General features: G+C 40.5%; 4 protein-coding genes across 4 annotated transcripts; 3 read left to right on the forward strand and 1 right to left on the reverse strand.

Moving 5' to 3' along the window:
• Window positions 1-340: 340 nt before the first annotated feature.
• On the forward strand, window positions 341-6,676 carry dnajb14 (DnaJ heat shock protein family (Hsp40) member B14). The gene is made up of 8 exons (XM_028417097.1): window positions 341-511; window positions 3,076-3,250; window positions 4,141-4,286; window positions 4,415-4,603; window positions 4,750-4,835; window positions 4,923-5,032; window positions 5,520-5,692; window positions 5,778-6,676. Exons 1-8 carry the CDS (start codon window positions 379-381, stop codon window positions 5,900-5,902), a joined length of 1,137 nt encoding a protein of 378 aa, XP_028272898.1. The 5' UTR covers window positions 341-378; the 3' UTR covers window positions 5,903-6,676.
• Window positions 6,677-8,145: 1,469 nt separating this feature from the next.
• On the forward strand, window positions 8,146-10,789 carry pla2g12a (phospholipase A2, group XIIA). The gene is made up of 4 exons (XM_028417138.1): window positions 8,146-8,537; window positions 8,719-8,795; window positions 9,292-9,457; window positions 10,337-10,789. Exons 1-4 carry the CDS (start codon window positions 8,273-8,275, stop codon window positions 10,453-10,455), a joined length of 627 nt encoding a protein of 208 aa, XP_028272939.1. The 5' UTR covers window positions 8,146-8,272; the 3' UTR covers window positions 10,456-10,789.
• A 222-nt stretch (window positions 10,790-11,011) lies between these two features.
• LOC114443263 (caspase-6-like) lies at window positions 11,012-15,057 on the forward strand. The gene is made up of 8 exons (XM_028417123.1): window positions 11,012-11,130; window positions 11,388-11,429; window positions 12,392-12,434; window positions 12,525-12,677; window positions 12,764-12,840; window positions 12,936-13,111; window positions 13,199-13,349; window positions 13,493-15,057. The coding sequence occupies exons 1-8, from the start codon at window positions 11,100-11,102 to the stop codon at window positions 13,726-13,728; spliced, it is 909 nt and encodes a 302-aa protein (XP_028272924.1). The 5' UTR covers window positions 11,012-11,099; the 3' UTR covers window positions 13,729-15,057.
• Window positions 15,058-15,134: 77 nt separating this feature from the next.
• On the reverse strand, window positions 15,135-26,812 carry LOC114443255 (calcium uniporter protein, mitochondrial-like). Its single transcript, XM_028417109.1, has 8 exons — window positions 26,527-26,812; window positions 17,789-17,858; window positions 17,454-17,621; window positions 16,727-16,831; window positions 16,434-16,591; window positions 16,138-16,341; window positions 15,915-16,031; window positions 15,135-15,427 (listed from the first exon to the last, which is right to left on the reverse strand). The coding sequence occupies exons 1-8, from the start codon at window positions 26,623-26,625 to the stop codon at window positions 15,350-15,352; spliced, it is 999 nt and encodes a 332-aa protein (XP_028272910.1). The 5' UTR covers window positions 26,626-26,812; the 3' UTR covers window positions 15,135-15,349.
• Between the last annotated feature and the right edge of the window lie 760 nt (window positions 26,813-27,572).

Raw genomic sequence — 27,572 nt, forward strand, 5'->3', positions numbered from 1 at the left:
CTTACTGTTCAAATATGATATGTGTGATATGTTCAAATATATAATATTCAGTAAAATAAGGTGTAATAAATTTATTATACCATCCAAACATATTTGTATGATTTGATGTCTCAAAAAGTGCGTTGCTTAAAACAAGAAATAAAGTTGAGGAAAAGAGAGGGGGAAAAGTGACTGGACCAAAGAGAAAAGAAGATAAAACACACTGTTTTATGTTTGTTCCTTTGTATATAAAATGACATGTGTATCACACATATAAACACAGGAAGGTAACAGCTGACACCCCCAGGAGTCTCTCAGGTTTGAGTTAGCTGTCAGTGATGCAGACCACGTGGTCTGTGAGCCGCTCAGCTGACTGCTGGGGGAGGAAGAGGAAAGAAGATGGAAGGGAACAGAGACGAAGCAGAAAAATGTATAAATATAGCGACAAAAGCCCTCGAAGCCGGTGATAAAGAGAAAGCGATTAAGTTTCTCAACAAGGCGGAGAAGTTGTACCCAACTAACAAAGCCAAAGGTAAGGCTCTTCGTGGCTGTCAGGGCTGTTTAGCCGGCTGAGCTAACCTAGCGGAGGAACAAGTAGGTCCGGATGTGCTATCAGGTGTTAGCATGTAGCTGCTGTTTGGTAACAACAGTTATGGTTTACGTTCGCAGCAGGTCATCTATTGACTAGTATATAACTGTCACAAAAACGTAGATGTTGACTTAACATTTGTCAAAAATGAACTATAGTGTAGAGACTGTAAATTCAACGAACATGTTTGTGGGCCTGTTTGCTAAGCTAGCCTGCACTTTCCCACGGTACACCTGACAGTATATACATTATGGTTACAGTTATATCTTATGTGAACAGTTAACAAACATCTGGTTAAGTTTCAACGATTAACTACGAGCAGTGTGTGAGCTAGTATCGAAAAACGTGAATCCACCATCCATACATTAACGCAGTGCTAGCAGACGATCATGATAACATCTAGACACCGGTTGGCTGAGTTTAAAGTCTTTTTTAGATGTGATTTCGCTTTCACTGTAAGTAAGACCGTACTGTCCAGCGTTAATAAAGGCTCTGAGTAGATTTTGGATTTTGATTTGCTTTTGGTGAGGGCACAGCTGATGAAATGGAGCTTGTTGAAGGATGTAGGGTGATGTGTCCATGTTGTCCAGGCCCTACATTCAAGTGCCAATCCCTTAATTGAACGATTGACCTAGAGAGAACTAAAGGCTAATCCAGTACACACAACAGACTGTGACACTGTAAACATGTGTGTATGATGGGACTGGCAGCAGTCTATGGGACTGTAGATCAGATAGACCCCTACACATTGGTGGTCACTGAATGTGTACATGTTAAATTGTAACTTGGAGGTTTGAAATGTAACCTAGTCCGAGGAAAAACTGACTGTGTTTTCCTAATTATGAATCAGCACCTGCTCTGTCTGTGTATAAGCAATAATATTGCTCATTTATTTATCGTATCTGTTTCCAGACTGGCTAGAGGACGATAGTAACATAAGAAGCTTGCTCCCCAATGCTGAACCCTAAAAAATGGTATTTAGGAGCACATAGAGTCATAGCTTTGCAATTACTTCAAATTTTCAAGGAGGTTTAAGGATTTGAATGAGTAACATTAGACCTACAACACTGGATTGTTTATTTAGTTGGCAAAATGACAAATATTTAGTTACTTTGAAACAAAAATTCTGACTATTGTGTCAAGACTTTATGTTTCTTTGTAATCTATGATAGTATATAAATCTGTGAATGCCAGCAGAGCAGATAACATTGGACTGTGAGAAATGTGATTTTTCCTTTTCACTATTTTACAGGTAAAGCGATTCATTTGTTAAAGAAATAAATGCAGGTTTAAACTCTTATGAAAATATTTGACGATCCAAGGCCATTTTTGGTATCCCTCCTCTCAGGGGCCTGAAGTCACGTCACGCCACTGCCTTTAGCAGACTGCCAGCCAAGCGTTTAATTCCTTCAAACTAGAAACAAACACTGCTTCCATCTTACAAGTCGTGGCTTGAGGCACTTGAGGTCAATTGTAAGAAGTTCTTTAAAAAACATTTGTTGAACATCAGATGTGTTATGTTATGTGGACCTAGACATGAATTATCTTACTTGTTGTTACTAATGTTATTTTATGGAGGATGGGGCTTAAAATGAAAATGTAAGTTTTTCACTGTGGATGCATGAAAGGATGTCTGAAAGGACATTATGCAGAAGAGTATAAACAGATAGGATTATACTGTATATATAAAAAGTAGAATGGCTACTATGTAGAAATGGGTAAACTAACACGTAGATGTTCTGAGGTTTTGCATTCTGGTTTGAGACAGTGGAAGAGCAGGTGAGTTTGAAACTGTTATCTTTAGCTATGATTATATACATATAGAAACCACATGTGCGTTATTGTGCAAACTTTAGGTATTATGATATATTAACACATTTGACATAAGACTGAATGACTCACCCACTGCACTCAAATGTACCTGGAAAATGTAAACACACAACTGCAATGTAACGTGAAACAGCAGAAATAGTTGTAGTAGATGTTACACTGTTTTCATCATAGCCTTGAAGGCTGTGGGAGGAGTTGCTCTTATAGCTCATGAGGCCTGAAATAAATAATGCATTGATAAACAATTTAGAACATTACAGTTAAATGCATTTCTGATAATTAGTGTGTATTATTACTGTAATGTCTCTGACTGCCTGTTTCCACCCTGCACCGCACTTCTTGAACTGATAACATTTAAAGCAAATCTGCAAGAACATGGAGTTGAGTGGTAAATTTAAAGATGGTGTGTAAATATTCCAGGGACTTTTTATGAATGAAAAGTGCTGCCATCATCAGTACTACTAAGTTGTGTTTACTGTGTGATATCATACTACAAATTCATATTGAGGCATTTCAGCTTAGGTGCTGGGACAGTTAGATTTATTTGATTAGGTGGAGTTGTCTGATCTTCTCTGTATGTCATAAGGTTACTGTGATGATTTTTAGGTGAGCTGCCGCTATGACACTGCAATGCAAGGCTTTTATCCAGAGTTAACCTCTCCCTCCTTTTTCTTCAGCTTTGTTGGATGCAATAACGAAGAATGGAAGCTCAGCAGGGAATGGCACATATCGGAGAAAAGCAGCAGAACGGTCAGAAAACACAAATGCCCAGCCAGAACGAGAAAGTCAAGAAACTGGAGGTGGCGACTCTTCTAAAGCCTTTACCAAAGAGCAGGTTGATGGTGTGCAAAAGTAAGAGCATTAGACTTTGCAGTCTTTTTTGTGTCCCATTTCACTTGACTATTTTTATGCCGTTGGCCCACTGACAGCACTGTTATTTGTCTGTCTATTGTACTTGATTAAACCTTTCATCTATAGCTAAAGGGGGCTGTGCAGTGTTGTGCACACACAGCTGTTGCTGTGGGAACCTCTAACATCTTGATTTGTTTCCCGGGAGGTAGTGAGAGCCAGGTAACCACTACATGTTTTAATTTTAGTTCAGCCCATGTTCAACACATGTTCCCCATAAAGACTCTTATGGCAACATGAGTTTATTTGTAATACAAACACATCCTTCTTACACAATCCTACCAGTGTATTGCTGTTAAACAAAGAAAGTCAACAGTATTCCTGCTGTTTTAATATTAAGCCTGTACGATGCTTAAGTGTGTTAAAATTGCATCATGTCTTCTAAAAAAGTAAGATGTCCCCTGGGTCAGCTCATTATGACCTCATACAGTGTGTTCATGGTCCACACATGAAGATATATGCATATTATATGTGAGTTTTCATGCACTTTCTAATTTATGATGTGATTTAAAATAGAAAAATCATATAAGCTGCAGCCAACAAACTTGAATGTGCTATGTATGTGTTGGTCTGATCTGCATGTGTATGTGCATCTGTAATTAAAAAAGTATACAGTGCTGAAGAAAGGCAGACATTGTATAGAGATCCTGTGTTTGCCTGTAAAGATCTTGATAATGTTAATGCAGTATGTGCATGTATGTATGAATGACTATATCATACTATAAGAGAAAGAGAGAGGAAAAGTTGTCACCTCTCTGCCAGAGCAACAGAAGCTGAAATGATCCACTGTTTCTGTTTTTTAGACTGCTTCACTGTTTGTATCTGTCTTTCAGAATAAAGCGCTGTAAAGACTACTATGAAGTGCTCAGCGTCGGCAAGGAAGCCAGCGACGATGACCTCAAGAAAGCCTACAGGAAACTAGCGCTCAAATTCCATCCAGACAAAAACCATGCACCTGGAGCAACAGAAGCCTTTAAAAGTAAGTTTTATTAACATGGGCAGGGAAATAATGATGCTGATAACAAGCATCATCATCAAATAACATCAAACACAGTTTCTTAAAGTTTACAGCTAATGTTTTTCTCTCACTTGATTCCCTTCCTTTAGAGATCGGCAATGCTTATGCAGTGCTAAGTAACCCAGATAAAAGACGGCAGTATGACCTGACGGGAGGGGAGGAACCGAGCAGTCCGAGTCACTCACATGGAGGTGGCTTTGACTTCCACCGAGGCTTTGAGGCTGATATCACTCCAGAGGACCTCTTCAACATGTTCTTCGGAGGCGGCTTCCCCTCCTGTAAGTGAGCATATAGATACTAATGCCCACAGAATCGGCTTATTTACAGTGTTTTCTGTGCTGATCTTGAGAGGAGATGTGTTTGGTTACATACTGTATCGCCACAACTTTGCATTTGACCTCAGTCTTAATATTTGTATCATCAGCAAGTGCACACACTTTCACGAACGGCAGGACAAGCTACAGCCATCAGGCGGATTACCGGCAAGAGAGGACAGAAGAAAGGGGAGATGTATGTAGACTTTGTATTTATTGTACAATACAGTGCATCTGTTCCTGTGACTGTTGTGCTAAAGTGTGATTCTGTGTTTTTCCCTAGGGTGGATTTTCAATGTTTATCCAGCTGATGCCTATTGTGGTCCTGATTTTAGTGTCAATACTGAGCCAGATGATGGTGTCCCCTCCACCCTACAGCCTCTATTCTAAACCGTACGCACGCATGCACTCTTGTCTCTCATTAGACACTAGAGGTGGAACAGTTCACAAAATCCACGATTTTCAGTTTGGTTCTGTTTACATTGTTGAGGTTTTTTTCCACTTTTTAAACGGCATAAAATAATTGTAGCCTAATTATTCGGCATTTACCATATTTAAGAATTAGTTATTACCATTGTGTTGCCAATCTGAAGTTTCCATTCTGTCACTGCTTGTGTTAGTGCTTCAGAGAGATGCTCCAGTTTTTGAAATCCTCATAAGTAGCTAGTGGCTGTCCCACTGTTTGACTACTACAAATCACGTCATTGTTATTTACATTGTATTTAAGAGGACCCTCTTTCACAGAGCCCACAATGTTGTACTACATGTTGGACCACCATGTGTCTACACTAGTCGTACACACGCAGATATACTTTACATTATGTAGGACAGGCTTCAAGGCTCACGTGGGGAAATTACTAAATCGCTTTCTGCTTTCCAGGTCCACAGGGCAGACCATAAAAAGGCAGACAGAAAATTTGCATGTTGACTACTACGTCACTAGAGATTTCAAGTCAGAGTTTAAAGGCTCTGCACTGCAGCAAATCGAGAAAAATGTGGAGGAGGACTACGTATCCAATGTCCGAAATAACTGTTGGAAGGAGAGGCAAACAAGTAAGTAGTCATCTCTACCCTCAGAACTGACTTTTTGAATTCAACAATACATTATGGTCTTTGTTTCTCTGCTTGTCTAATCCAGAAACGGACCTGCTTTATGCCGCCAAGGTGTACAGGGATGACCGAATGCGCAAGAAGGCAGAACTCATGACCATGGATAACTGTAGGGAGCTGGACAGATTAAATAACCTATTCAGAGGTGGATGAGTCAGAGATCATCATAGATAATGTAAATGTATATGAATAGATGTGTATGATGTATGATCATGTTTTTTAAGAGTCTTTACACTAGGAGCATCAAACCTAAAAGAAATAATTTAGCTCATTGTTGAGATATTGAAGTGTCCCTCTCCTCATATTCCCCGGCCAACATCTCTTCTTCCTCAATCCAGCCTGACTCCAGGAACCGCCTTGTCATATTGTAATGAACCAATCTACACACACTGTAGAAACCTCCAGACATCTTTTTTTTTTACTCTGCTTTTCTTGTGATTTCCTGGAAACAAGAAGGACAAGAACACTTGATTCTAAAAGCATGTGCTTTGAGTAGTAAGAACCTGTGATGCATTCTTGAACAAACAAATTACTGCTGTGAGAACAACACACACCGCTTCTGGCATCACCTGCTTGTCATAAAATATAGAATGAAGATATATCAGGTTTGTCTGGAGATGGTGTCCTCCAGCCGAATCCATTCCAGGAAACAATAGAAGGATGGTTGTGGATGAAGAGCAGTGGATGATGAAGAGTTACTTGTGACTTTGCTTCAAAAGAACATTTTATATTGTCCATTCCAAAAAATGTGAAGTTGGTTGGGACTGAATATGGAAGGACAGTGAAACTGTAATTCATTAATGGTTGTACATTTTCATTTTTGAATGTTTAAAGTTTATGCAGTTATTTAAGTAACAATAGAAGAACAAGGTTTTTCTTCAATGCTCGACTAATGAAAATAAAGTCAAATTGTTACCATAGACTGGATGAATTTGTTTCTCATTTGTGTTTAAAGTTACCTGATTGTCCCTGTTAGAGCTAAACAACACTACGTACACCTCATTCAAAATTCACTTTAATGAGCTGAAAACATGTTTGTGTTACAGTAAGAGGGAATATTGTTGAATAATCTACTCTATCTTAAACCAACAAAGCTTCTTCAGATAGCTGCTATCATTCCTACAACCAGAATTAGTTGAGCTGTAAGGTGGAGCTAAGAATTTTTGATAGCATCAGTTGGTGTAGTACGAGCCAAGATGCTAAAAAATGTTCAGTGCTGACAAAATCCTGGACTATAAGTCTAAAGTAGACCTGGAACGCCTGCCTCCCCCTAAAGTCTATCTCGAGCCACATGTACAGCGGGCCAACTACAGAGTTGAGAGTTTTTTGGCCTTCAAAAACAGATTCAAGATATAGTTAAATGTAATAAATGACGATTTATTGATAACCATTGAATTTCTTGGGTCAACATTGTGTGGGAAAATGTGTTCATTTGACTCTGTTGTTTACATCAAAAGTTATGCCACTTGTGTATCATTTACAGATTTTTTTGGGCTTGGGTCGGGTGCAGTAAAGGGTTAAAAATAAAGTCATTGGGACATTATTTCAGCTTTGTACCTGGCAGATTCTGAAAATAGACACTTTAAGGATGAAAAAAATCAGGTGGCATAAAAAAGCTGGGGGTGCGCATGGACCCCTATTTCCATCTAGACTATTTCTGTTTTTTTACAGAAAATGAACAAGACCTGGTGATTCCAATGAAGTGAAATTATTTTCAATTCCAAATGTCATCATTGTGCAGTGGGTTTGTTTTGTCATGTAACAGCTCACCCATTGAAAACGTCAGTGATAAGATCATATAGAGGAACACGTTCCTGTTTCACTAGTGGTGAGTAAAGCTCAGATTCAGGCATCTTAAATTGTCAAATCAAAAGAATGATAATTATCAGGTTACCATTGTTAAATTCATACATATAAATTAACAATAAAATCATAAATGTACAAATGAACAACAACTATATCTACAATTGTACATTGTAACGCTGTATGGTGTATGCATCATGGAAAAGCCATGAAGCAACATTAGCAGGTCCCTCCTCTTGCATGTATCAACCAAACGTACCTCATTAAAGTAGCTGCTGATACTACTTTGAAAATAAGCTGTGTAGTTATTACGGAGGCTCCCTTTGTTAGCAGAGTTTGAACGAGTTTAGATGGCAACCAGTCAGTACAGAAAAGGTAAAGAAGGACAGAAAAGACTTAAAAACTGGAGTTCATGATCTTATGACTGACGTCATGGCGGCTGTGGGTAATTTAGTTCCAAAGGTGACGTGTAAATAATTATATATTTTTTACATTCGACGTTTTTGTGAAATACAACGCATTTAATCGACGTGATCGACGTAATCGCCGCTTGCTCTGCGTTTACGTGATGGCGTCAAACCCGGAAGCGACGTCATACGCTGCGACAGGCAGGCCTGTACCTCCACGGCTGTTTTGGGGTGAAATGAAAACAAGCGGAACTCAAACTTGCGATGCTATCAAGACAACTTTTTGAGGAAATAAATCATTTGAGTTGTCCCGATGTGTCGGAAGAGTCCGCCGTCTGGATCGGCTGTTAAATGGACTATGCGCTATCACAACTACATCTGTGTGTTTCTGTTGTGTTTTTGTTTTTGTGGACGTTTGTCTCATGTGTCTGCCTGCAAACAGGAGCCAGACACACCAGACTGGAGAATGACTCTGAAAACTATTCGTAACGGAATACACAAAATCGACACGTACCTGAATGCAGCACTGGACCTGTTCGGTGGCGATGACGGGCTGTGTCATTACAGATGCAGTGATGGTAAGCTGTAGCTTCTTCATTTCGTCCAGATCCTTATCTAACGAGGCTTGATTCGTTAAACACCCGTGTAACCTGTGACCTGTCTCAGACCTGTGTCAAACATGCTGACAGCACCGATTTATACCTGTGCTCATTGATAAATAAATCGAACTGTTCCACCTTTGCTCTCCCTGTCTCACAGGATACAAGCCGGTACCTCGTCCGGGGTACAAGCAGCCCCCACCCAACGGATGTGGCTCCCCTCTCTTTGGATTTCAGGTAACCTGGGAGGAGGCTGGTTACCTGTGCTAATATATCAATCCTTATGTACACAGTATATATACTTTTTTCCAATTCATGTTGTTCAAGGTAAAATCCAGGTTAAAAGATTTGATTTCTGACGTTATTCTGTACAAGGTTGTAAAATATAACAGTTGAATTTGACATATTTTTGGTTTATGCGTACCTTTTCCACCTGTGAGCCTTGAGAGGGTGTCACTTGTTGGTTGACAGGGAGAGAAACTTCTTATTCTTATGTTTTTTAAATATGTTTTGTATTTACATAGAATGTGATCTTAATATAACTAACTTTTCAAAACAGTATTAAAAAACTCTTCATAGTCACAGTATAATACATACATACATATATATGATTTTTTTTTTTAAAAAGAAATGTGTAGTAATACATTTCAAATATTGTAAACATATCAATATTAGGTCTGTCCAAACACACTTATTGCAAACTGTCAAAGAGTAACTGAGGTGTTATCTCCAGTTTGATATAGGTATCCCATCCATGACTAAGTGTTGTAACCAACACGACCGCTGCTATGACACATGTGGCCGAGAGAAACACGACTGTGATGAGCAATTCCAGGACTGCCTTGAGACCATCTGCAGGAATGTGCAAAGGACTCTGGGACTGGCCCAGAGCGTCCAGGGTAAGAGGCTAATCCAGCAGGCTCCGACTAGATACAAGACTCGAATAGATGCTTTTTAAATGAATGTTGAGCTTTTAAACTGGTCAATTTAAGTGGCTTTGCACACAAGACAAAAATGACAGCGATAGTATACTGTCATTAAAACAATAAATCAGAGACACTAATAAGCCACTTTTAAAACAATATTTTTTGTGTGTCATGGAAAGTGTAACTTGTTGAATATGTTTTTTTTGTCAGCAGCAGCATTAATGTGATTCTGAAACATTAATTAAACCCCACATTCACTTTAGATTTGCATTGCTAACATCAGTTTAGATTACAGTAGATTATAAATGCAAGTGACTTCAACTAAAGCTTGTACTTTGTTTCTTATTACTTTCTCCAGTGCTTTTAATGTGGAGCCACAAACAGCTTGGGTATAGATTGTAAAATCATTAATGGCTGCCATGGCTGACTGCCACATTTGAATAAATCAGTGCCATTACTAATGTTCTGTTCATCTTATGATTTCACACTTTATATATATATCTTGCCGCTGATGTTGTAGCGCGACTCGTCAGCTCTCCTTTTTCAACCATAGTTAGGTATTTAGAGATTGCACATGTTCCATGAGTAGTGGGTAGACCTTCATTAAATTAATTTAAACATATTTAGATTATATCTAAATGATACTATTAAAGGTTACTGATTTTTCTTCTCACAGTACAAACTGTTGTAATACAAAGTACTTCCAGCAGAGGGAAACATAGAGCTTTATTTTTCATTTTATAGATCTTGGTGAGCTGACATGTTTTTTTCAGTATGTTCTTGTAACCACCCCAGGGCATGGGGCCGGTTTGCTCACCTTGTGTGTGTGTGTGTGTTTTTTTTTCTTGACAGCATGTGAGTCAGCGGTGACTCTGCTCTTTGATGCTGTTATGCACTTGGGATGTAAGCCGTACCTGGACAGTCAGCGGGAGTCCTGTGTGTGTCAGTATGAAGTGAAGAGGGAGCTGTGACACTGCCGACCGCCTGAAGGACACCAGCAATAAACCTAAAGGACTTGTAGATTTTCTCAGGGATAGAGCTTTAGACACTAATCTGTACCATTTGCCTCCACTTTTACTGGAGGTTTGAGATACATGTGTTCGTACAGAGTGAATATGAAATGACACCAGTTTGTAGAGTGGACAGCTAATATATTTCCTCTGCAATTAATTATTTATATTTTCTTAATAATGTTCAAAGTGTGGAACAGTGTTCAAGGTTTTTTTCTGGGTTTACATGTTGGGATAAGACTCAGTCTTTAAAACTTATTATTTTATGTGTTTGTAAAATGAAAATGAAATAAAAAGAAAACAATCCACTTATATAAAAAAGACTTGGTTTTTGTTTAAACATATAAAACACATTTCTCCAATTTAACCTCCTCCTTGTTTTCCACAATCGGTTCTTACATGTTTTGTGAATTGCAAATGTGGCCAACGCGGAAGTCACGGTCATTGATATTTGACCGACAGATGCGCCAACCAATCGCGTCCTCCCGTCGTCACATTTAGCCAATGACATTAAGAAGGGCGGGGCTTTAATCTAGTTTATCAGTGTTGGTTGAGGAAGCTAATTCATTTGTCAGTGTGTGTCGGTCGGAGCAAAGAGTGTGAACATGTCTAAGAAAGCAGAGGACAGCTGTGGAGGTAACAACCGTGTTTTTCATCTAAAACAACTGTACGACGTCTGCGTTCAGTGTATTTACAAACACACGTAATGAATTTACGTTGTCGACGGACTCCATGTCATTTGTGAACTTGTGTTTTACTACTGTGTGTTCTTATAAACAACAAGTGGCGACACGCCTTTGCAGTGAGGAGTTTCTTCTTCAGGCTGTTACCATGTTTGTACAAAGTGTTAGCTGGCTTTTAAATCTCTGCTACTGCTTCTCCCACCTTCCCAGGAAGTGTTGCTACAGACAGCAGACCTGCAACAGACAGGGCGGGTGAGTTCTGTACTTTACATATTTTATTGGCTCTAAATGCTAAAGCAGTGATTGTATCAGAGCAAAAGTGAAACTAGAAGATACAGTTTTCAAGATAATCTACTTATACTGCTTACCTGTCAGACAGTGTGACATTAATCATCAGGTTAAATTGCCTTGTTGTTTTTAAATTGAGGACAGAGAGTGGACAGGATAGTAATCACCTGAGCTCCCTTTGTCATTTAGAAACTGGCCTTGCCTGAGCTATAAAATGCAGACGCCATGCACCCTAGAAACAAAACTGTCCCTATAATGATCAGTTTAGATCAAAGGTGTGAGATTAAAGATTAATCATTGATTTATATTCCTTTATTTATTTTTTACCCCTACAATGAAGTCTACTTTCATGAAGGTTGTTATAGCTGCAGCTTGTTTGTTCATTCACTTCATATGAATGTTAATTTAAAGAATACTGTTAAATCAGCACCATAGACACAAAAATAAGTAAATTACTTTCTTAAAAGTTGACCTTCCTGCAAAGTAGTTGCATTAACATGGAAATCTCCACAACGGGCAAAGAGATGTGTACATACTCATTATACACAACAAAAGGGGAGATGGTGGCTTCTTAGCTGCCGGGCTGATTTGCCTTTACACAAAACAAAAAGTCGAAGCTACATTCTGGTAGGGTGTGGAATAGTGTGTCGCCTCTGTTCTTTTGCCATCTTTCTCCACCTGTCACCCAGCCATTGAAGGCTATGAGGACTCTAAGCTGATGGAACAATGGCTGCTTGACCTCACGCTTACAGCAGTGGAGCAATTCATGCACGTGTGCTTTAACAAAGAAAGGAAAGCCTCCTCTGTATTTTGGCAACAACAGTATTGTTGTGATATTAAAAAAAAACAACAGCTGCAAAGCGAGGCTTGGCCACAAATTCTGATTTTGTAATTTGAATGTGTGCGTTTTCTTGTGTGTTTCAAAGCATACACAGAGAACCTGACAGAGACCGATGCCTTCATCAGAAGGTAAACTCTTATCTCCTACCTGGAACTTCTCACTTGGCATATTAGCATGTTGGGCCTGTCTTCATGTGTGTCTTTTCATTTTAAACTCAGCTCATTAGTTCCATTGGATCCTGCAGAGGAGTATAAGATGGGCAACAAGCGACGAGGCCTTGCACTCATCTTTAACCAGGAGCGCTTCTTCTGGCACCTGCGTTTAAATGACAGGCACGGAACAAATGCCGACCGATACAACTTGGAGAAAAGGTATCATTTTCCAGGGGAATGCTGCATTTTTACCAATGTTTTGTGAGAATTTGCTCAGATTTCCCCTGTTTTCACTGTTTGTCTAGACTGATGGCGTTGAACTTCGAAGTGAGGAGTTATGAAAACTACCGACAGGAGGAAGTTCTGAATAAAATCCATGAAGGTATGTACATCTAGCAATTTCCCCCTGGTATAAATAAAGTATTTATTTAAGTATTTAAGTAGTAACGTCTACCTGTTTGTTTAATGTCCCACCAGCTGCAGAAGAAGACCATTCAGATGCAGACTGCTTTTTGCTTGTGTTCCTGAGCCACGGTGAGAACGATCACGTTTACAGCTATGATGGCAAGATCAGCGTCCAGGACATCACAGCCATGTTCAAAGGAGACAAGTGCAAGAGCCTTGTAGGAAAGCCAAAGATCTTCATATTACAGGTACAGAAAAACCAAAAAAACTAACTCAACACATAGTGTTTGCTTGTTTGTTTACTTTGCTTACTACTACTGATTATTTGTCTATAGGCCTGCCGTGGAGATAAGCATGATGATCCAGTGACCCCTTGTGATACGGTGGACAATGATATGAAGACCAACGAGGTGGTGGTGGATGCCAGCGCAGTGCACACCCTCCCTGCTGGAGCTGATTTCATTATGTGCTATTCTGTAGCAGAAGGTGAGTTGTGTTGATGGTGTTGCTTGTTGTCATGGATTGTGTTGCTTGTTCCTTGTTTGGGGGTTAACGATTTGGCACAGAAAAGCTGTTCTTTGATTCAGGAAATAAAAAAAAATATTTTTTTTTTAATTTCATTTCTCAAGGGTACTATTCTCACCGGGAGACCATCAACGGCTCCTGGTATATCCAGGATCTGTGTGAGATGCTTCAGAGGTTCGGGAATTCCCTTGAGTTCACAGAGCTCCTCACACTGGTCAACAGGAAAGTGTCAATGAGGAGTGTTGGGAACTGCAATGACCGGAGCGCTATTGGGAAGAAGCAAGTACCTTGCTTTGCTTCGATGCTTACTAAGAAACTATACTTCCGACCAAAAAAATAACGGCAAACCCCTGTGCTTTACATCAGCAGGTTTTATATTAATGCCTTAAAAGGGCTTTGAATGGATTTTTAAATCAATGTTTCTGTCTAGTCCTCTTCTGTATTTTGAACCCTGTGATTTGTGCATACAGTCAACAATCAACAGCTTTTACATTTCCAGTGGTCATTAAATAACAGGAACAACCTCACTTTTTGGTCGATGGCTTTGTATTCATGTGATGAATAGAGGCGAAGTGTGTCTGTTGACCCGCTGCCTGTAAACATATCAATGTCTGATTAATCTGCCTTCAGGAGACACGTTGCTGTAATATGAAATTCTGCAAGGCTTCTCTCTTAAAGTTAAACAACTTTAATAATAAATTTGCAAGGAAAGGAAAGTTTGGAGCTGCAAGCTTAAAACGGCTTGAAGTTGAGATTATGTTATTGCAAATGTTACTTCAATGATACTGTACCTCTCTCCCTACAAACTAAAACGAGGTTGTCTACATACAATGAAATTTGTGTTTTTACATGCAGCTGTGCTGGTGTCTGCTGCACCCTGTATGTATATTTGGAGCTTTGAACATCAGATTTTATGGATTCTGGTGGACATCGCATTACAGACGTTTAAACATAGAGTCACTTAGGCACTGCAATTCCTGAAATTATGTTTTCTAAGTGACGACAACATTGTCCATTGTGGAGAGGTGTTCCTGTTATTTTGACCAGTCTTTGTAGATCGGTACACATTTTGCACTTTCAAAAAATTGCTTTAAAACTGCAGGATTTGTATGGACCACATTTGTTGACTCTTTATGCTAATTGACTGTGGTAGCACAGAAATGATGCCTTATCAACAGACCTTAACATCTTTAGTGTCTCTGCCTTCACTCTGTCATAAAGACCTTTTAAGATGCTGGGAATCTCAGGGGTGTCGGGTTTTCTTGGCGAGGCAGGTGACGCAACAGCATTGCCACAAAGTAGCAGTATGTTAAATATCACAGGTAATCAGGTACTCTCTCTTTATTCATACACAAACATGCTGTCTCAGGCTTGCTCCTTAAAAAAGGGAATTCATGTTCGTGCTGTTCGTTGTCAGCAGTACATTTAATACTGCGCATTTGCACCCAGAATGAATCACTAATGTGGAAAGTACCTCAGGGAGGAGGGTGTTTTTTTCTGTATTGTGAACCTTAAACACTTCCATCTGTGTCATAAACAACCAGCATACACACTGATCCTGTTTTTTGTAGTCGTATACTACTGTGATTTTGTACAATGCTGACATTTTCGTTCATTTACTCTCAGTAGAATTTCATCAAATTAAATCTTCAATCTTTTTGTGGGTGAAGGTGTGTGCATTCTTCTGTTTTGTCTGGGAATTGTTAACACAATTTAAAACACAGCTTTTCCTATAAAGTCACCAGGCAACAACGGCAAACTAGCTTCAGGAAATAGCTTTATTTAACGCTTAGTATCTGTATATTTCTAAGGGTACAATTGGCATCATTATCAAGATTGTAAACAAAATGCACAATGTTATGGATTCCTGGTAAAAAGGTTCCATTATCAAAATAAACCAGAAAAATCACTAGTTTTTACTCCGTAAGTGAGTGTGGTTATTATTCATGGCTTGGCTTCTTTCATGGCTTTGGCTGGATCTGTTCTAGTGGGAGCTGAAGTTGAGTTGGGTATCTCAGACGTTTTAGGTCGTCCTCCACCTGATGTGCACAAAACACACACACACACACACACAGTAACAAATCATTAATGAGGATTTTTAGGAGAGCTGACGATTACATGTGATAACACGTGTGTAAGTAAGAAAAGTTATGCAGCCCTTATCAGATGCATATTAATACAGTGATTATGCCGAAAGAAGGAATTAATTAATTTGTAAAAGAAGAATTAAACCAGAGGAAAAACTCAGCGACAGCAGAAAATCCTTTCCCCCGGTCTACAGAGGTGATGGCTGCCATACAAAAAAGGTTATTTTGTCACCTCACTCTACAACCTCCCACCCAGGTTAAATGAGTTTTAGTGGTAACCAGTTTAAGTGATGATGATGTCATGGGTGGTGTGTCTGATGTAGGAATACTAACATTTCATTCAACCCCTGTCACCCCTGTTCCTGCACTTATATTCCAAGGCATGTATGTAAGGTACACCCTGAGCTTAAGAACAGCAGACAAAAATCAATCAGCCAACCTGAGCCAGTTCTTCCTTCAGTTCATTGTATTTTTCCACGTTGAATTTCTTCTTGCTGGCCCCTTTATAAAAGTAACGCAGGAACTGTCTGTCTTTAGCATCTGGGTAAACATAATCCTGTGGGACAGAGTATTTTTTTCTCAGTATATCTTAGTAACATATGATCAAATTTAATCAATCACTTCTGCTTTCTAAATGTTCAAAAACACTCACTGACTCTTACCTGTTTGGTCAGAACATAATAGGCAAAAGCTCCAATGCTGGTTGCGTAGGTGATGAAGTAAGTGACCGGCTCCATGACGTCCCATGAATAGACCCACCAGGTGAGCCAGGCCAGAGCGCCGCCCTGCACAGACAGCAGGGCCATGCCGGTCCATAGAACCCTGGAAGAGTGGAGCTCTGCTGTATTGGTCAGCTGTGCCCTCATCTGTAAAGACAACAAAATAGGTCTCAAATGTCTGTTCCACATGTCATTTGTCAGTATGATAAGAGAGAAGGATGTTGAGTCACATCTACCACCTTCTCCAGAGGTGAGAGCTCCTGTTTGAGGTTGTCCAGTCTCTCCAGCAGCTGCCTCTCTTTCAGCAGGTGGTGTTCGGGCAGGTGGAGTGCTGTGTGCAGCAGGTGAACCACATGTTTCATGTCCTCCAGTCCTCTGGCATGCTCAGAAGTACACACTGCAACAAGAAGGATGAGAAAGTGAAATGAAATATGAGATGAGTGATAGCTGGAAATATGATAACCCGCATTTAGAGGCTTTGAAGGAGACAAATGAGAATCATTCACGAGTGGATGGATAAAAAGTCTTGTACCCTTTTGAGGAGAGCGGACATTATAAACTGCATTGTTGATGACGAGCTGGAAGTCCTTGTCCAGCAGAGTTTCTATCAGCGTGGTGTTGGCAACACGTTCTCCATCTGTCAGATCAATATTTTAATAGAAGACATAATAAGCACATCTAACATATCAACAAAATTGAGACTGACTGCTCCCACTCCTTGAACCAGTCTGCTTTGATTGGTCAACTCCAACAGCACCACCACTCAGCATTAGCTCTGCATGCTGCAGATTTCTGTTACATTAAGCTCCCTTTATGTTACTTCTCTAGATTCACATTTTTAGTCAATGCACTCGCCACCAATCAATACCCACAATGCCAACAACATTTGGCTCAAATATATAGAGTACAGTTACCCTCAAAAGTCACAATAAAGTAATCTTAGCTCAGTTTCAGAGGGGCTAGAGACCAGTGAGAAATAGTGCTATAAATTCCTAGTTTGTAGCAAAGTGCTCATGCTCATGCCTTAAACAGCTGAGTATAATTACATGTTCACTGCCCGTAACGTTTCAGTAGATGTTTAAGCAGCTACAGTGGTGTAAGGTGTAACTAATTTGTGAAATTGTATTCTTAAAGCATCTCACTAAACTTCTCTGTGCTACTGTTCAACTTTCTTACACATAACCTGACAGACCAGACTGACCACACCTCAAGCATGTTGTTACCCTGGAGATGCATACCTAACACATCATGTGTCATACCTGTGGAGAAAACTGAGACGGAAGCTCCTGGGTCTTCCTTCTGCAGATCTGCAATCAGATCTCCTACACTCATCAACATGGGCCTGAGGAAGAACAGACATTTCTCGTTCCTGGATGGCAACGGGACCTCCAGAATAAAGCGGCCATGTTTGTGCTGCAAAGACACGTCTACAACACAATGAGGAGGACAACTTCTGTCAGAGGGTGAAAAAATTTGATGCAGACATGTAAATGGATTTAAGCTGAATAACATTTGCAGCTCCATCAAAAGGAGTGACTCTAAAGTTACAAACAGGCAAATGTGTTTTTATGTAAACGTAGTAACAACTTATTACCACTGGAGGGCGCAAGTGTACTGCAGAAAACAGCTTGACAATATCCAAGTGGAGGCTGTCTGAGCTGAACCTAGAAAGATAAACAGAAAGAAAGATAGATTACCACTTGGTCTTTATTTTCTCACAACCCCTCCTTTGGTAAACTGTTATACAAACAGATCTTTTGTTGGCAGACCCGAGGCGTCTTGAAAAGCCCGACAACAAGCTACTTTAAGGGTGTTTCCTTGTCTTTGGCTTCAGTCTGAATGTGAATTTTACTCCAATATGAAAGACTTCTTTCACTATAAACTTCAAGGCTGCTGTATTCAACACTAAATGAAATGCAAAACTGTCTCTCAATAAAAAAAGGAGCACTATCACACTGCAAGACCCAGAGCGTCTCCCACACGCCTGATAATGGAGCAATCATCCATACGGAACAGTTCATTATTTTGGTGAGGAGGCGTATTCTCCGTCCTGTGCTTGGCACTCTTTGGGTGTAGCTCTCCTGCTTCAAATGTGAACTTCAGTCATAATAAAGTGTACAGAGCTCAGCTACAAGGCAGCTGCTTTACATTTAAATCACAAACATCTTTAATGTTTTATGTTCCAAACTGTTATGGTTTATCATAGTAAGCCCACCAGCTTCCTAATAGACTCATGAAATACATATGCTAAATAGGTTTTCCCATTGAGCTGAATGGGTCCTGTTTGAATGGTAAGGATGTGACAGTTTCTCCCATCCCTTTGTTTACCAGATGGGTGTTACCGCAATCAATATTACATTAAAGAGGAACAAGGGAGCCGTCCATTTTCATGGGAGAAGAAAGCAGATGAGCAGACTGAAGTGCAGTGAGGCCAGATGTGTTGTACCCCTCATGCTCCACTGGTTAGAAGATGGAGCTTTAACAGGAAAGATCAAATGCATGTACAGCAATAAGTAACATGTACATGCACTTTGTCTCTCTGTAAGACTCAGGTATACATTATAAAAAGGCTGACTTGTGAACGTGCTAATAAAGCTATCCCACTGACACAGACATTTTATGTGCCAAGAGCCAAACAAAGTTTCTCAATGAGACAAATGTCAGTTGCTTAGCTTGCATGAGGTGTCCAGATGTTTCACCACTGCTGAGTCAGCTTTTAATGTACACCACACCAGCCCTCCATAGACAGTGTTGACAATGTTTAAGTTCATATTTCAACAGCACCAGTGTGTATTTCTACTTATTATTGTGTTTTGTTAAGGATGTTCCTAGGTGGTATATGTCATCAGTGCTGATTGTGCAGTAAGCTGTGAGTCAACAGAAAAAAAGTGGAGATGATGTAGGAGGATTTTGAATCAAAACAAAAGCTGAAAGGGTTACATTTGGATTTAACAGGTGGGTACAGGGTGTTAATGAAGCAACAGTAAACTCGATTAAAGTGGCAGATCCTGGATGCAACACTGTGGTAACATCAGTATTTGCTGTAAGGAGTGGTGAGAAAACACACACACACAAAGTTATGTGGTTATATGGTTATGTGAACTCATACAATACTATATACAATGTTATTTTCTATAAATTAAAGTGAGAAAGAACTGACAGGACTGCAGAGTGCCTGCTTAATGAAGAAAATGAAATGACCGAATCCATACTGTCATAAAGCACTCCCACTTATTGATTTGTCTGTATATATCCCCAGAGAAGGGTCATAGGGCAGACAGCGATGCGATGAGATGACTAAGCAAAATTATATGTACCATTTTTACAATTGTCACTTTTTGCTTATTATAAAGATTTTAAAATTGAAATCTGAAAAAAAAAATCAATCTTTGGTGGAACAGCTCATCCACACTGAGGCCATAACGTCTAGATATATGCCTTGTTAAAAGCAAAAAAGCTTGGTCATATTATGCATAGAGAAACTGAAGGCAGTGTGCCATAATTTAAGTGATTCAGAAAAGTCTACAAACTATATATTGCCTCGCCTCAGCATGCCGAACAAACCCTGCTGTTGCTGGTGCCTGAAAAAATCGAGTTAGCTTGCTACCAGTCAAGAGATAATATCATAACTGCCCTGGAAAGGCTTCGACATGCCAGCCTTACTGCCGCAGCCATAGCACTTCATTAAAGTGAGCAGTGAAGGCATTGGATGCCAACACATAGGTGCCTGGAAATAAGATGCATACACCAACTGTTCCTGTCAGAAGTAGTTGATCAAGGGTGCAGGTTAAGTGACATTTGCATTCTGCACAATGCTCAACCTGCTAATGTGAAAACAGCAGATCTGGAGCAAAGTATCAAGGGTGAGGCCAGACTTAATTACCGAATGGATGACTGTGTGTTTGTGTGTATGAATACTGACTGCAAGTCAACAGCTGACTGGTTCCAGGGAGTTGGTATGCTGTGTACACAGGTTACCAGTCTCATTCTAAATCAACAGAACGTGGCTACAGTGGCAGCTTGAGAGCAGTGTGATGAATTACAGTCATTTCCAAAGCCACGCTCCAGGCCCACTGTTACTGTATTTAACACACTGTATGATAAATACTGACCTTCACAGTCCTCTCACCTGCTCGAGGCCCATACTGAGCTTACAATAGCTTTAAAGAATAAGTGTTGCACCAATGCAATGCAATGATAATATATATTCATACCAAACCCTATTTCTATGAGGGGTGTGCTGTAATGGAGACACCTCTATCCCTGCAGGAGAATTGTATAATGTTGCTGTACAGATGTTTTTTTCTAGTGTAAAGTTCGGCATTTTTACTTAGCTCTTTCTTGAGAAACCTGCTTCTTGCTTGGGGCCTCTCGGTGTGGCATTTGTATGCACAGCAAGGATTTCCTCCAGATTCTTTGGAGTCCTACAGTCCAAAGACGTGCATGCAGCGCCAGGTCAACATTACTGGTTGTTTGTCTCTGTGTGTTAGTATTATCCTAACTGAAGCCCACCTATAACCCAACCCCTGCTCAGAGAAACTCCAGCCTCCTGAGACCTTCTTCAGAAAGAAGCCGATATATAATTCATGCATATATGGATAGATATTACTGTGATGATAAAATCTTGAATAATGTAGCAACAGTGTATTCTGCTGACAATCCAAGTATAATAATTCTTGTACAATAAAAACCCTTTCTCCATTTCCATAAACTTGTATCTCTATAAACTGTGTAAACTGAAATTGATATTTCCAGTTCCTGTTAATTTAATTGATGTATGTTTGTCCACTTGCAAAACACATATAGTTACACCTAGGCTCAGATGCATGGTAGACTGAGGTGATAGCCTTCCTGTCCGTTGCAGTGCTATTCATTACAGTTCAAAATAATGAAAATTCCCATTACTTATTTTCCATTTTCCCCACTGCAGTTTTTCTAATGCACACACCCATTGAATCCATAACAAAGGGTCATATTGCAAGGTTACAGACAACAGTGCCAGAACATGCCCTGATGCAACAAACACACAACAGACTCACACACCCATCTCATGTCACATGAGAGGGAGGGGGAGGCGGGGCTGTGGGTCAACACATTTTCACATAATGTGCAATTCCAAAAATGTCTTCTTATCAAAGCAAAACACACTTCCCAGAGACACAGCTAATCAATATTCAGTGCTAGGTGGTCGCTGTCTCTCCATTGTCCTTCCCACATTTCGACAGTCCGTTTGGATCTGCAGGGAACAATGCTGCACATCTGCCCCTCATCAGCAAATAATTCCCTCCAACTGTTCTTCCACAGAGAAATCAGCTGAAGGTGTATTTACCCCTTGAGCTGTGCATTTTTTATTTATGCAGCACCATCAGGGAAAGAGGAGTGAGGGATGACAGGAGAATGAAAACATAGTGACAAACCACGATCTCCTCTTCCTCAGGCAGGCCATGACTTCCTGCTCAGTTGACACGGTGACAAGCAGCCTAATTTTCCCTGTGGTGTTCCAGGAGGTCGCTCCATGATGACTCCTGTCACAGCTGAGCTATGTCCTGTTGCATTCAGCTCTCCTGAAGAAACGTGACTGTCAGCAAAAGCTCCACAGCACCAAGCAAAAGGGACACTGTGTGCACATATGACCATAGAAAGATGACTTATAGTACCTTACAGACATTCCTTAATGCAGAAGCAGGAAAAAAATGTGTGTGATATACATGCTGAAGGCTGGGGGAGAACATGCAGGCTGCCAGGAGGAGAAAATGAATTCCTCCCCAATGCCATTATGGCTGAGAACAGCCAGCACTCTAACATGAAAATGATTTGCATTGAACCATTTATCTTCTCTTTAATAAAGTTAATGATCCAGTTTAGTAGGGAGGAGTCTATATAGAAGGGAGTGGTGAGGAACAAAAGGGCTGTAGGACAATGTGCAATATGAACACGAGGTTGTGTGTTTGTCTCATGGAGATATGACAAATAAAATGTGGAAAACAAATGGTAAAAGAGAAAATGTGGCTGGCTGCAACAAGCAGAGTGTCCCAGACTGCTTTCCAAACAGTAATTCTACCATGTGAAGGAGGTAATTGTATTGTCTGTGGAGGGTAAACTGTCTGATTCTGCAACTAAGGGTGGAGCAGGATGACAAACACAGGAAGGATTCTACAGTTAATCATCGCTCAGGCCAAACGTCTGTGTTTAAACTGGTTTGAGTGCTTCATCCTTCAACCTAGGAAGCCACAGTGAAAGAGCTGAATACTGAAAAGCTAGGAACAAAAAGGAGGACATCGGGTGTCTAGACCAGGACCATATGAGGAAAAGCGAAAACAAGTCTTCCCAAGATATAAACTAAACTTCCATCCCTGCCCTACAATGCAAAGCCCCCACAAAAACCCTCCCTCTGTCAACATGAGTGATTCACATTTCCCCTTTACTCACAAACAGCTGAGCATGCTGCATCTGAAGGTCACATCAGGCCAAGAGGCATGCTGGATCAACGAGTTTGTAAGACAGAAATATAATCTAGATCCAACTTATAAGCAGGACTCTTAAGGCATAATGTGTCCTGAACACACTTTCACCACTCTTGATCACACCATGTAGTGCTAAATGTGCCAATACTGGCCCATTTATTGTTTACTTTCTTCTGCCAACAACTTCACTCTGCATAAAGTATCATGCAAGCCATACACCTCAAACTCCAAGGTGTCATAACAGTGTCCAACATGTCTGTCTGACATCTGTCTCCATTTTTTCTGGTATCACCCAACAGCACACGAGTAGAGTACGAAATGACAATATGTGTCCTACTGTGCATTTTAAAGCTCTGATGTGTTTGCTAAAAAGACTGGCTTAGTCCTTGTAATTAGCACTAACCCTAAATATCATATTTTGGTGGCCAAATACACTAGGGAGTGAAAAAACTTTCATAAAATGCATTTGATAACATGACATTTTTGTAGCTTTTGTTCCTGAGAAGCATTTGAGGACAGTTCATATCTACTGTGCAAAATATGTCCATACCTCTGTAGATACTGCCCTGTGGCACCTGGCATGGCCACACTTAACCCTGTAAAAAAACAAATCTGACCCCTAATCCATTAATGTAATGTAATGTAAGCCGAGATGGTGAAAGGTGCAAGACAGCAGATGAAAACAGCTGTCGCATAAAAACGTCAACGCCCACAGTAACAAAGTGATGCTTGTTTTAAAGTTTGAAGAGATGACTGAAAAAACAACAACCTTCTCCTGCCTCCCATCCTGTAAGCTTTGCTTTGTACATGGTTTCTTTTCACCATGCTTAGAAGAACAGAGCTTTACTTTTTGCAGCAGGCTAGTTTGCAATCCAAACCGAAGTCAGGACAGGACACAAATTTATCATGTGTGCAGTCATCATGCAAAAGGGCTGTACAATCAGACACATCTTCTAAAAGCTTTAGCACTAATCCACATGACTGAAATTCCTTGCTTTTTCATGAAGAAGCCTCATTCATTCTTAAACTTTCACTACCAGATACTACTGAAGAAAGCTGATATTGATTCTTTTATCGGACTTTGGCTGAGGCCGCCAAAACACACTTCCCTAAATGCCATCCTGTTCCTTGTATGAGCCAATACAAGCAATACACTGCAGAACAAACAAAGCATCACTTGAGTGCACTGCAGGGCTCTCTCTGCTTCCTCATATTATTTTTACCTGTATAGTATTACATTAGTGACTGGAGAAAAGACAGCATCATCCCTTACAGGCACAAAGATCCAACTCTCCATCACTCTGGTGAAAGTGTTTGTACCTCCTTCACTGCCCAGGCATAAATGATAGACTGTTGGGGGCATTTGTCTCTCAGAGAGAACCAACTCTGTTTTATAAAAGAGATGTGACATAAATATGACAATTGCCCTAGCTATACACAAGAGACCATGTCTGAATTCTAAAAAGATTATCCCACCAGCAACTCATTACTCATCTTAGGTTGGCTCGCATCGTGATAGGAAGACTATTACACCAGAGGTAAAAGATTTAACGTCAAAATTCTGGGAGACCTACAGTTTAATTCTATTTTCTACAATCTATGACCTACTAAGTGTCCCGTCTGCTTTACTGACATCTGCATCAACGCACACAGCTCAACACAAATGTGCTGTCTACCTCTTCTTCTCCTCCTTCACCTGTCCCCGGCTATTAGCAGGATGGTTCCCCCCTTGTGAGCTGGGTCCTGTTGAAGATTTCTTCTTGTAATAAGAGAGTTTTTCCATGCCACTGTCTGCTTGCTCTGCAAAACCGACAACTTGCTCTATGGACTCAGAAACCTGATATTATATGCAGCATATGCACATGCCTCCTTATGTTATGCCTGCTGTGGTGCACCACATGCACTCCACGTGTTGCTAAAGTGCTATTCATCATGTAGCCTGTTTGATATTGTACCTAAAATCCATCTTTTGAGCAGCACAGAGTCTGCAGCAGTCACAGTGTGCAGGGGGCACCCTGGTGGCTTAGAGTTTAAAGATGCTGATGGTGTAGTCGCAGGAAGCCAGACTGCATGTCGTCTCCAATCTTTATCCCTTCACCTCCTGTCCTCTGTCTAATAAAAGAGAAAAATCCTCAAAAACCAGCTTTTGGAAGCCATCGGTCGCACTGACATCTGTGTGTGTGAAGTAGAGCAATACACTGCTTCTGATCTACAAAGCAAGAGACAGCAGGGCTACAAGACAGAAGCAATGACCTTTAACAGACCCAAAAAAAAACATAGCAAAAGAAACTATGACATTCAGGGGGACACGCTTATGAAGCATGATTTTGGGATGCGTTTGTTTGCTGCCAGCTTTTAGGTTTTGGAACTCTTTGCCATCTCTGCCACAAATATAATCTGCTTCTGTTAATTCAGCAGATTTGAAGGATTCTGAATTTTGAAGCTGTTGAACCTGCCTGTGTTTAACATCATGTGATCATATGAAAAGGTGCATGTCAGGACTGCGAGTGTAGACTGGACTCATTGCTATAGTAGTAGTAGTAAAAGGAAATGGTGCAGATGGGAGAAGTCTGACTGATAATGTGTGTGGAACAGTGACTGAAAATCTGTACTGGGGTTGAAGTCTTTGGACACTTTGGCGTTTTTTTGTAGAAACTAACTAATAATTTGATAGTGTTTATACTAACCCTGCTCTTTGGTTACAGTGAACATAACACATTGAAAAAGGGGGGAAACAGAAAGGCAAATGCATGTGTTGGCAGTGGGGTAGAAAGAAGGTATCAGAGGACCTGTTTGACACAAGCGGAACGCACGGACTGTGGTGATTTTATTTAACCTTTTGTGCTGATCCATGGACAGCTGTAGAAGCCATCTGACAAAAAGAAAACTGCAGCTCCCATTTTATATAGGATTCAGTTTAAAAATAGCACTCATCTTAGTCATTCTTGCATGCAGGAGTGAGTCACTACAGTTATCCTGTCAAACAAACATCATGTTTTTTTTTCCTCCAACGACCACAAACTATATTTATTCAGCCAGTGGAGATGCTATTGTTGCATTCAACCAAACAGTATCTGCACTGTCAGAGATTTGAGGCGCCCCTTTGGGATCTGCCTGCGTGCCAGCTTAGCTGAGCACTGCTACCTCTTCTGACTGATAACACAAAGATTGGTTTTAACATTTAAAAGCTAATTAATAAAACTACCATGTGTAGCATCACAAAATCCATACGATGCAATACAGGTTGCAGCTGCAGCGCTGCCTTCATGCACTTTCACTAGCATCTGGCTTGTGGTCAGTGATGGACGGAGCAGACAGGCATATATTATTGTGATGGAAGTACAGCCTCCTTGGATGAGGTCTCTACTTGAAGTTTAAAGGTATATTTAGCAGGCTGATCTTGAGTGTGGTGCCTCCCCAGTGGAGCAACTGTGAAAGAACTGCCTGACTGATGAGATAATGTACATTTAGGACAGCTTACATACCACCTCAACCCCTGTAGAGCTAGGTAATGCTGCTGAATAATGCATTAGTTTTTGTGATAGGTCCTGAATGAAGATTACATGAAGCACATGCTGAGAGGGACTGACAGCCACAAACAACATTACATCAGTGAGAAGGAATGTGTGTGTTTTGAGATATTAAACACACATTTTTGGTGTAAAAACAAACACGAAACCTGTGTTAAACTTTCCATGTGATTCTAGACTTTATGAAGTTGTTACAGGAATCGCCCTCCTCTGAGCTGCGCCCTCGGTTAATCGAAGTTAGCTATCAAACCGACCATAAACAGACTAACGTGTGTTCAAAGAGCAGGAAGCCCCGCTGGTGTGGGAGAACTAGGAGGCAGATTCAGCTCTCACTTTACCTTGTGGAGAAATGTAACCGGACCAGTATGTCGTAGACTGCAGTGAAGACTTCCAAAAAGTCTTTTCGTAACTTTGCCGACAATCCGCACCGAAGCCATTGTTAACCTGTTCCGCTGTCTTCTAGGGGCATCCCGGGAGGAAATACTTCCACACTGTGTGTCTCGAAGAGTCCGGGTCTCCCGTTTAAGACCGTGTAAATAACAGCAGCTCAGATGGTGGCTATGGGACCGTGGGAGGATAGAAACAGCCCGGGTTGCTGCCGCTGCTGCTGCATACCATTTCCTCCTCCTGACAACATCCGCGCTCAGAGCCACCTCCGCTCGCCTTCTCCCCCTCTTCCTCCTCCTCCTCCTCCTCTGCTTGGCCTGTTTCGCATGAACTGTCCAGCAGGGAAAGGATTGGCTGCACAGCCCCACGGACCCCGTAAGTTAGCATCCATCACTGCACACCCACACTTATCCACTTATCCACAAGGTGTTTTCAGATGTAACACAGTAAATAATTTGGCGTGTTTGAGGAAAATGTAACTTAATAAAAAAGTAAGTCGCTGATATGTTTTATTGTTTATTTCTTTACTTTTCTTACCTATTTTTAACTTTAAAAGGGCGGTTGCTAACAGGTGGCTAATAAGACTACAAATGTCACCGACGTGTGGACTGCCGTAGACAGAAAAGCAATGGCGATGACGTCATTATCCTGCGACGGAGCGGTAGTTCGTTTATAGCTTAACGTTATCTTTTTACTTTTGACGGCTGTTTAGGCTTTAAACACCATAAAGTGGTGAATATTTGTGACTACACACGTATCACATTCGTTTCTTTATGACGAAGACGATTTTCTGTGATAATTCAGAAATGCTGTTGACCTTTTGTGGAGGGAGGAGAGAGAACTTCTGACCTCCAGTAATGTCATCACTCCTGCACTGTTTTCAACACATGGGGTCGAAATAACAACTCATTATTTTTTTCTTTGTACTGTTTTTGCCAATATAGAGCATTCACCATTTAGATTTATCCTGCAAGCTTTTTTTCATAATGTGATACGC

This window comes from Parambassis ranga, chromosome 1 (assembly GCF_900634625.1).
Source record: "Parambassis ranga chromosome 1, fParRan2.1, whole genome shotgun sequence".
Lineage (NCBI taxonomy): Eukaryota > Metazoa > Chordata > Actinopteri > Ambassidae > Parambassis > Parambassis ranga.

Coding starts and splice junctions, on each gene's coding strand:
- LOC114443263 (XM_028417123.1), top strand. CDS start 11,100: ATGTCTAAGAAAGCAGAGGACAGCTGTGGAG. Junction 11,131..11,387: donor AGCAGAGGACAGCTGTGGAG/GTAACAACCGTG, acceptor CCACCTTCCCAG/GAAGTGTTGCTACAGACAGC. Junction 12,435..12,524: donor ACCGATGCCTTCATCAGAAG/GTAAACTCTTAT, acceptor TTTTAAACTCAG/CTCATTAGTTCCATTGGATC.
- pla2g12a (XM_028417138.1), top strand. CDS start 8,273: ATGTGTCGGAAGAGTCCGCCGTCTGGATCGGCTGTTAAATGGACTATG. Junction 8,796..9,291: donor CCCCTCTCTTTGGATTTCAG/GTAACCTGGGAG, acceptor TGTTATCTCCAG/TTTGATATAGGTATCCCATC. Junction 9,458..10,336: donor ACTGGCCCAGAGCGTCCAGG/GTAAGAGGCTAA, acceptor TTTTCTTGACAG/CATGTGAGTCAGCGGTGACT.
- dnajb14 (XM_028417097.1), top strand. CDS start 379: ATGGAAGGGAACAGAGACGAAGCAGAAAAATGTATAAATATAGCGACA. Junction 4,604..4,749: donor CGGAGGCGGCTTCCCCTCCT/GTAAGTGAGCAT, acceptor TTGTATCATCAG/CAAGTGCACACACTTTCACG. Junction 5,033..5,519: donor TACAGCCTCTATTCTAAACC/GTACGCACGCAT, acceptor TCTGCTTTCCAG/GTCCACAGGGCAGACCATAA.
- LOC114443255 (XM_028417109.1), bottom strand. CDS start 26,625: ATGGCTTCGGTGCGGATTGTCGGCAAAGTTACGAAAAGACTTTTTGGA. Junction 16,832..17,453: donor CGTCTCAGTTTTCTCCACAG/GTATGACACATG, acceptor TTGATCTGACAG/ATGGAGAACGTGTTGCCAAC. Junction 16,032..16,137: donor ATTATGTTCTGACCAAACAG/GTAAGAGTCAGT, acceptor TCTGTCCCACAG/GATTATGTTTACCCAGATGC.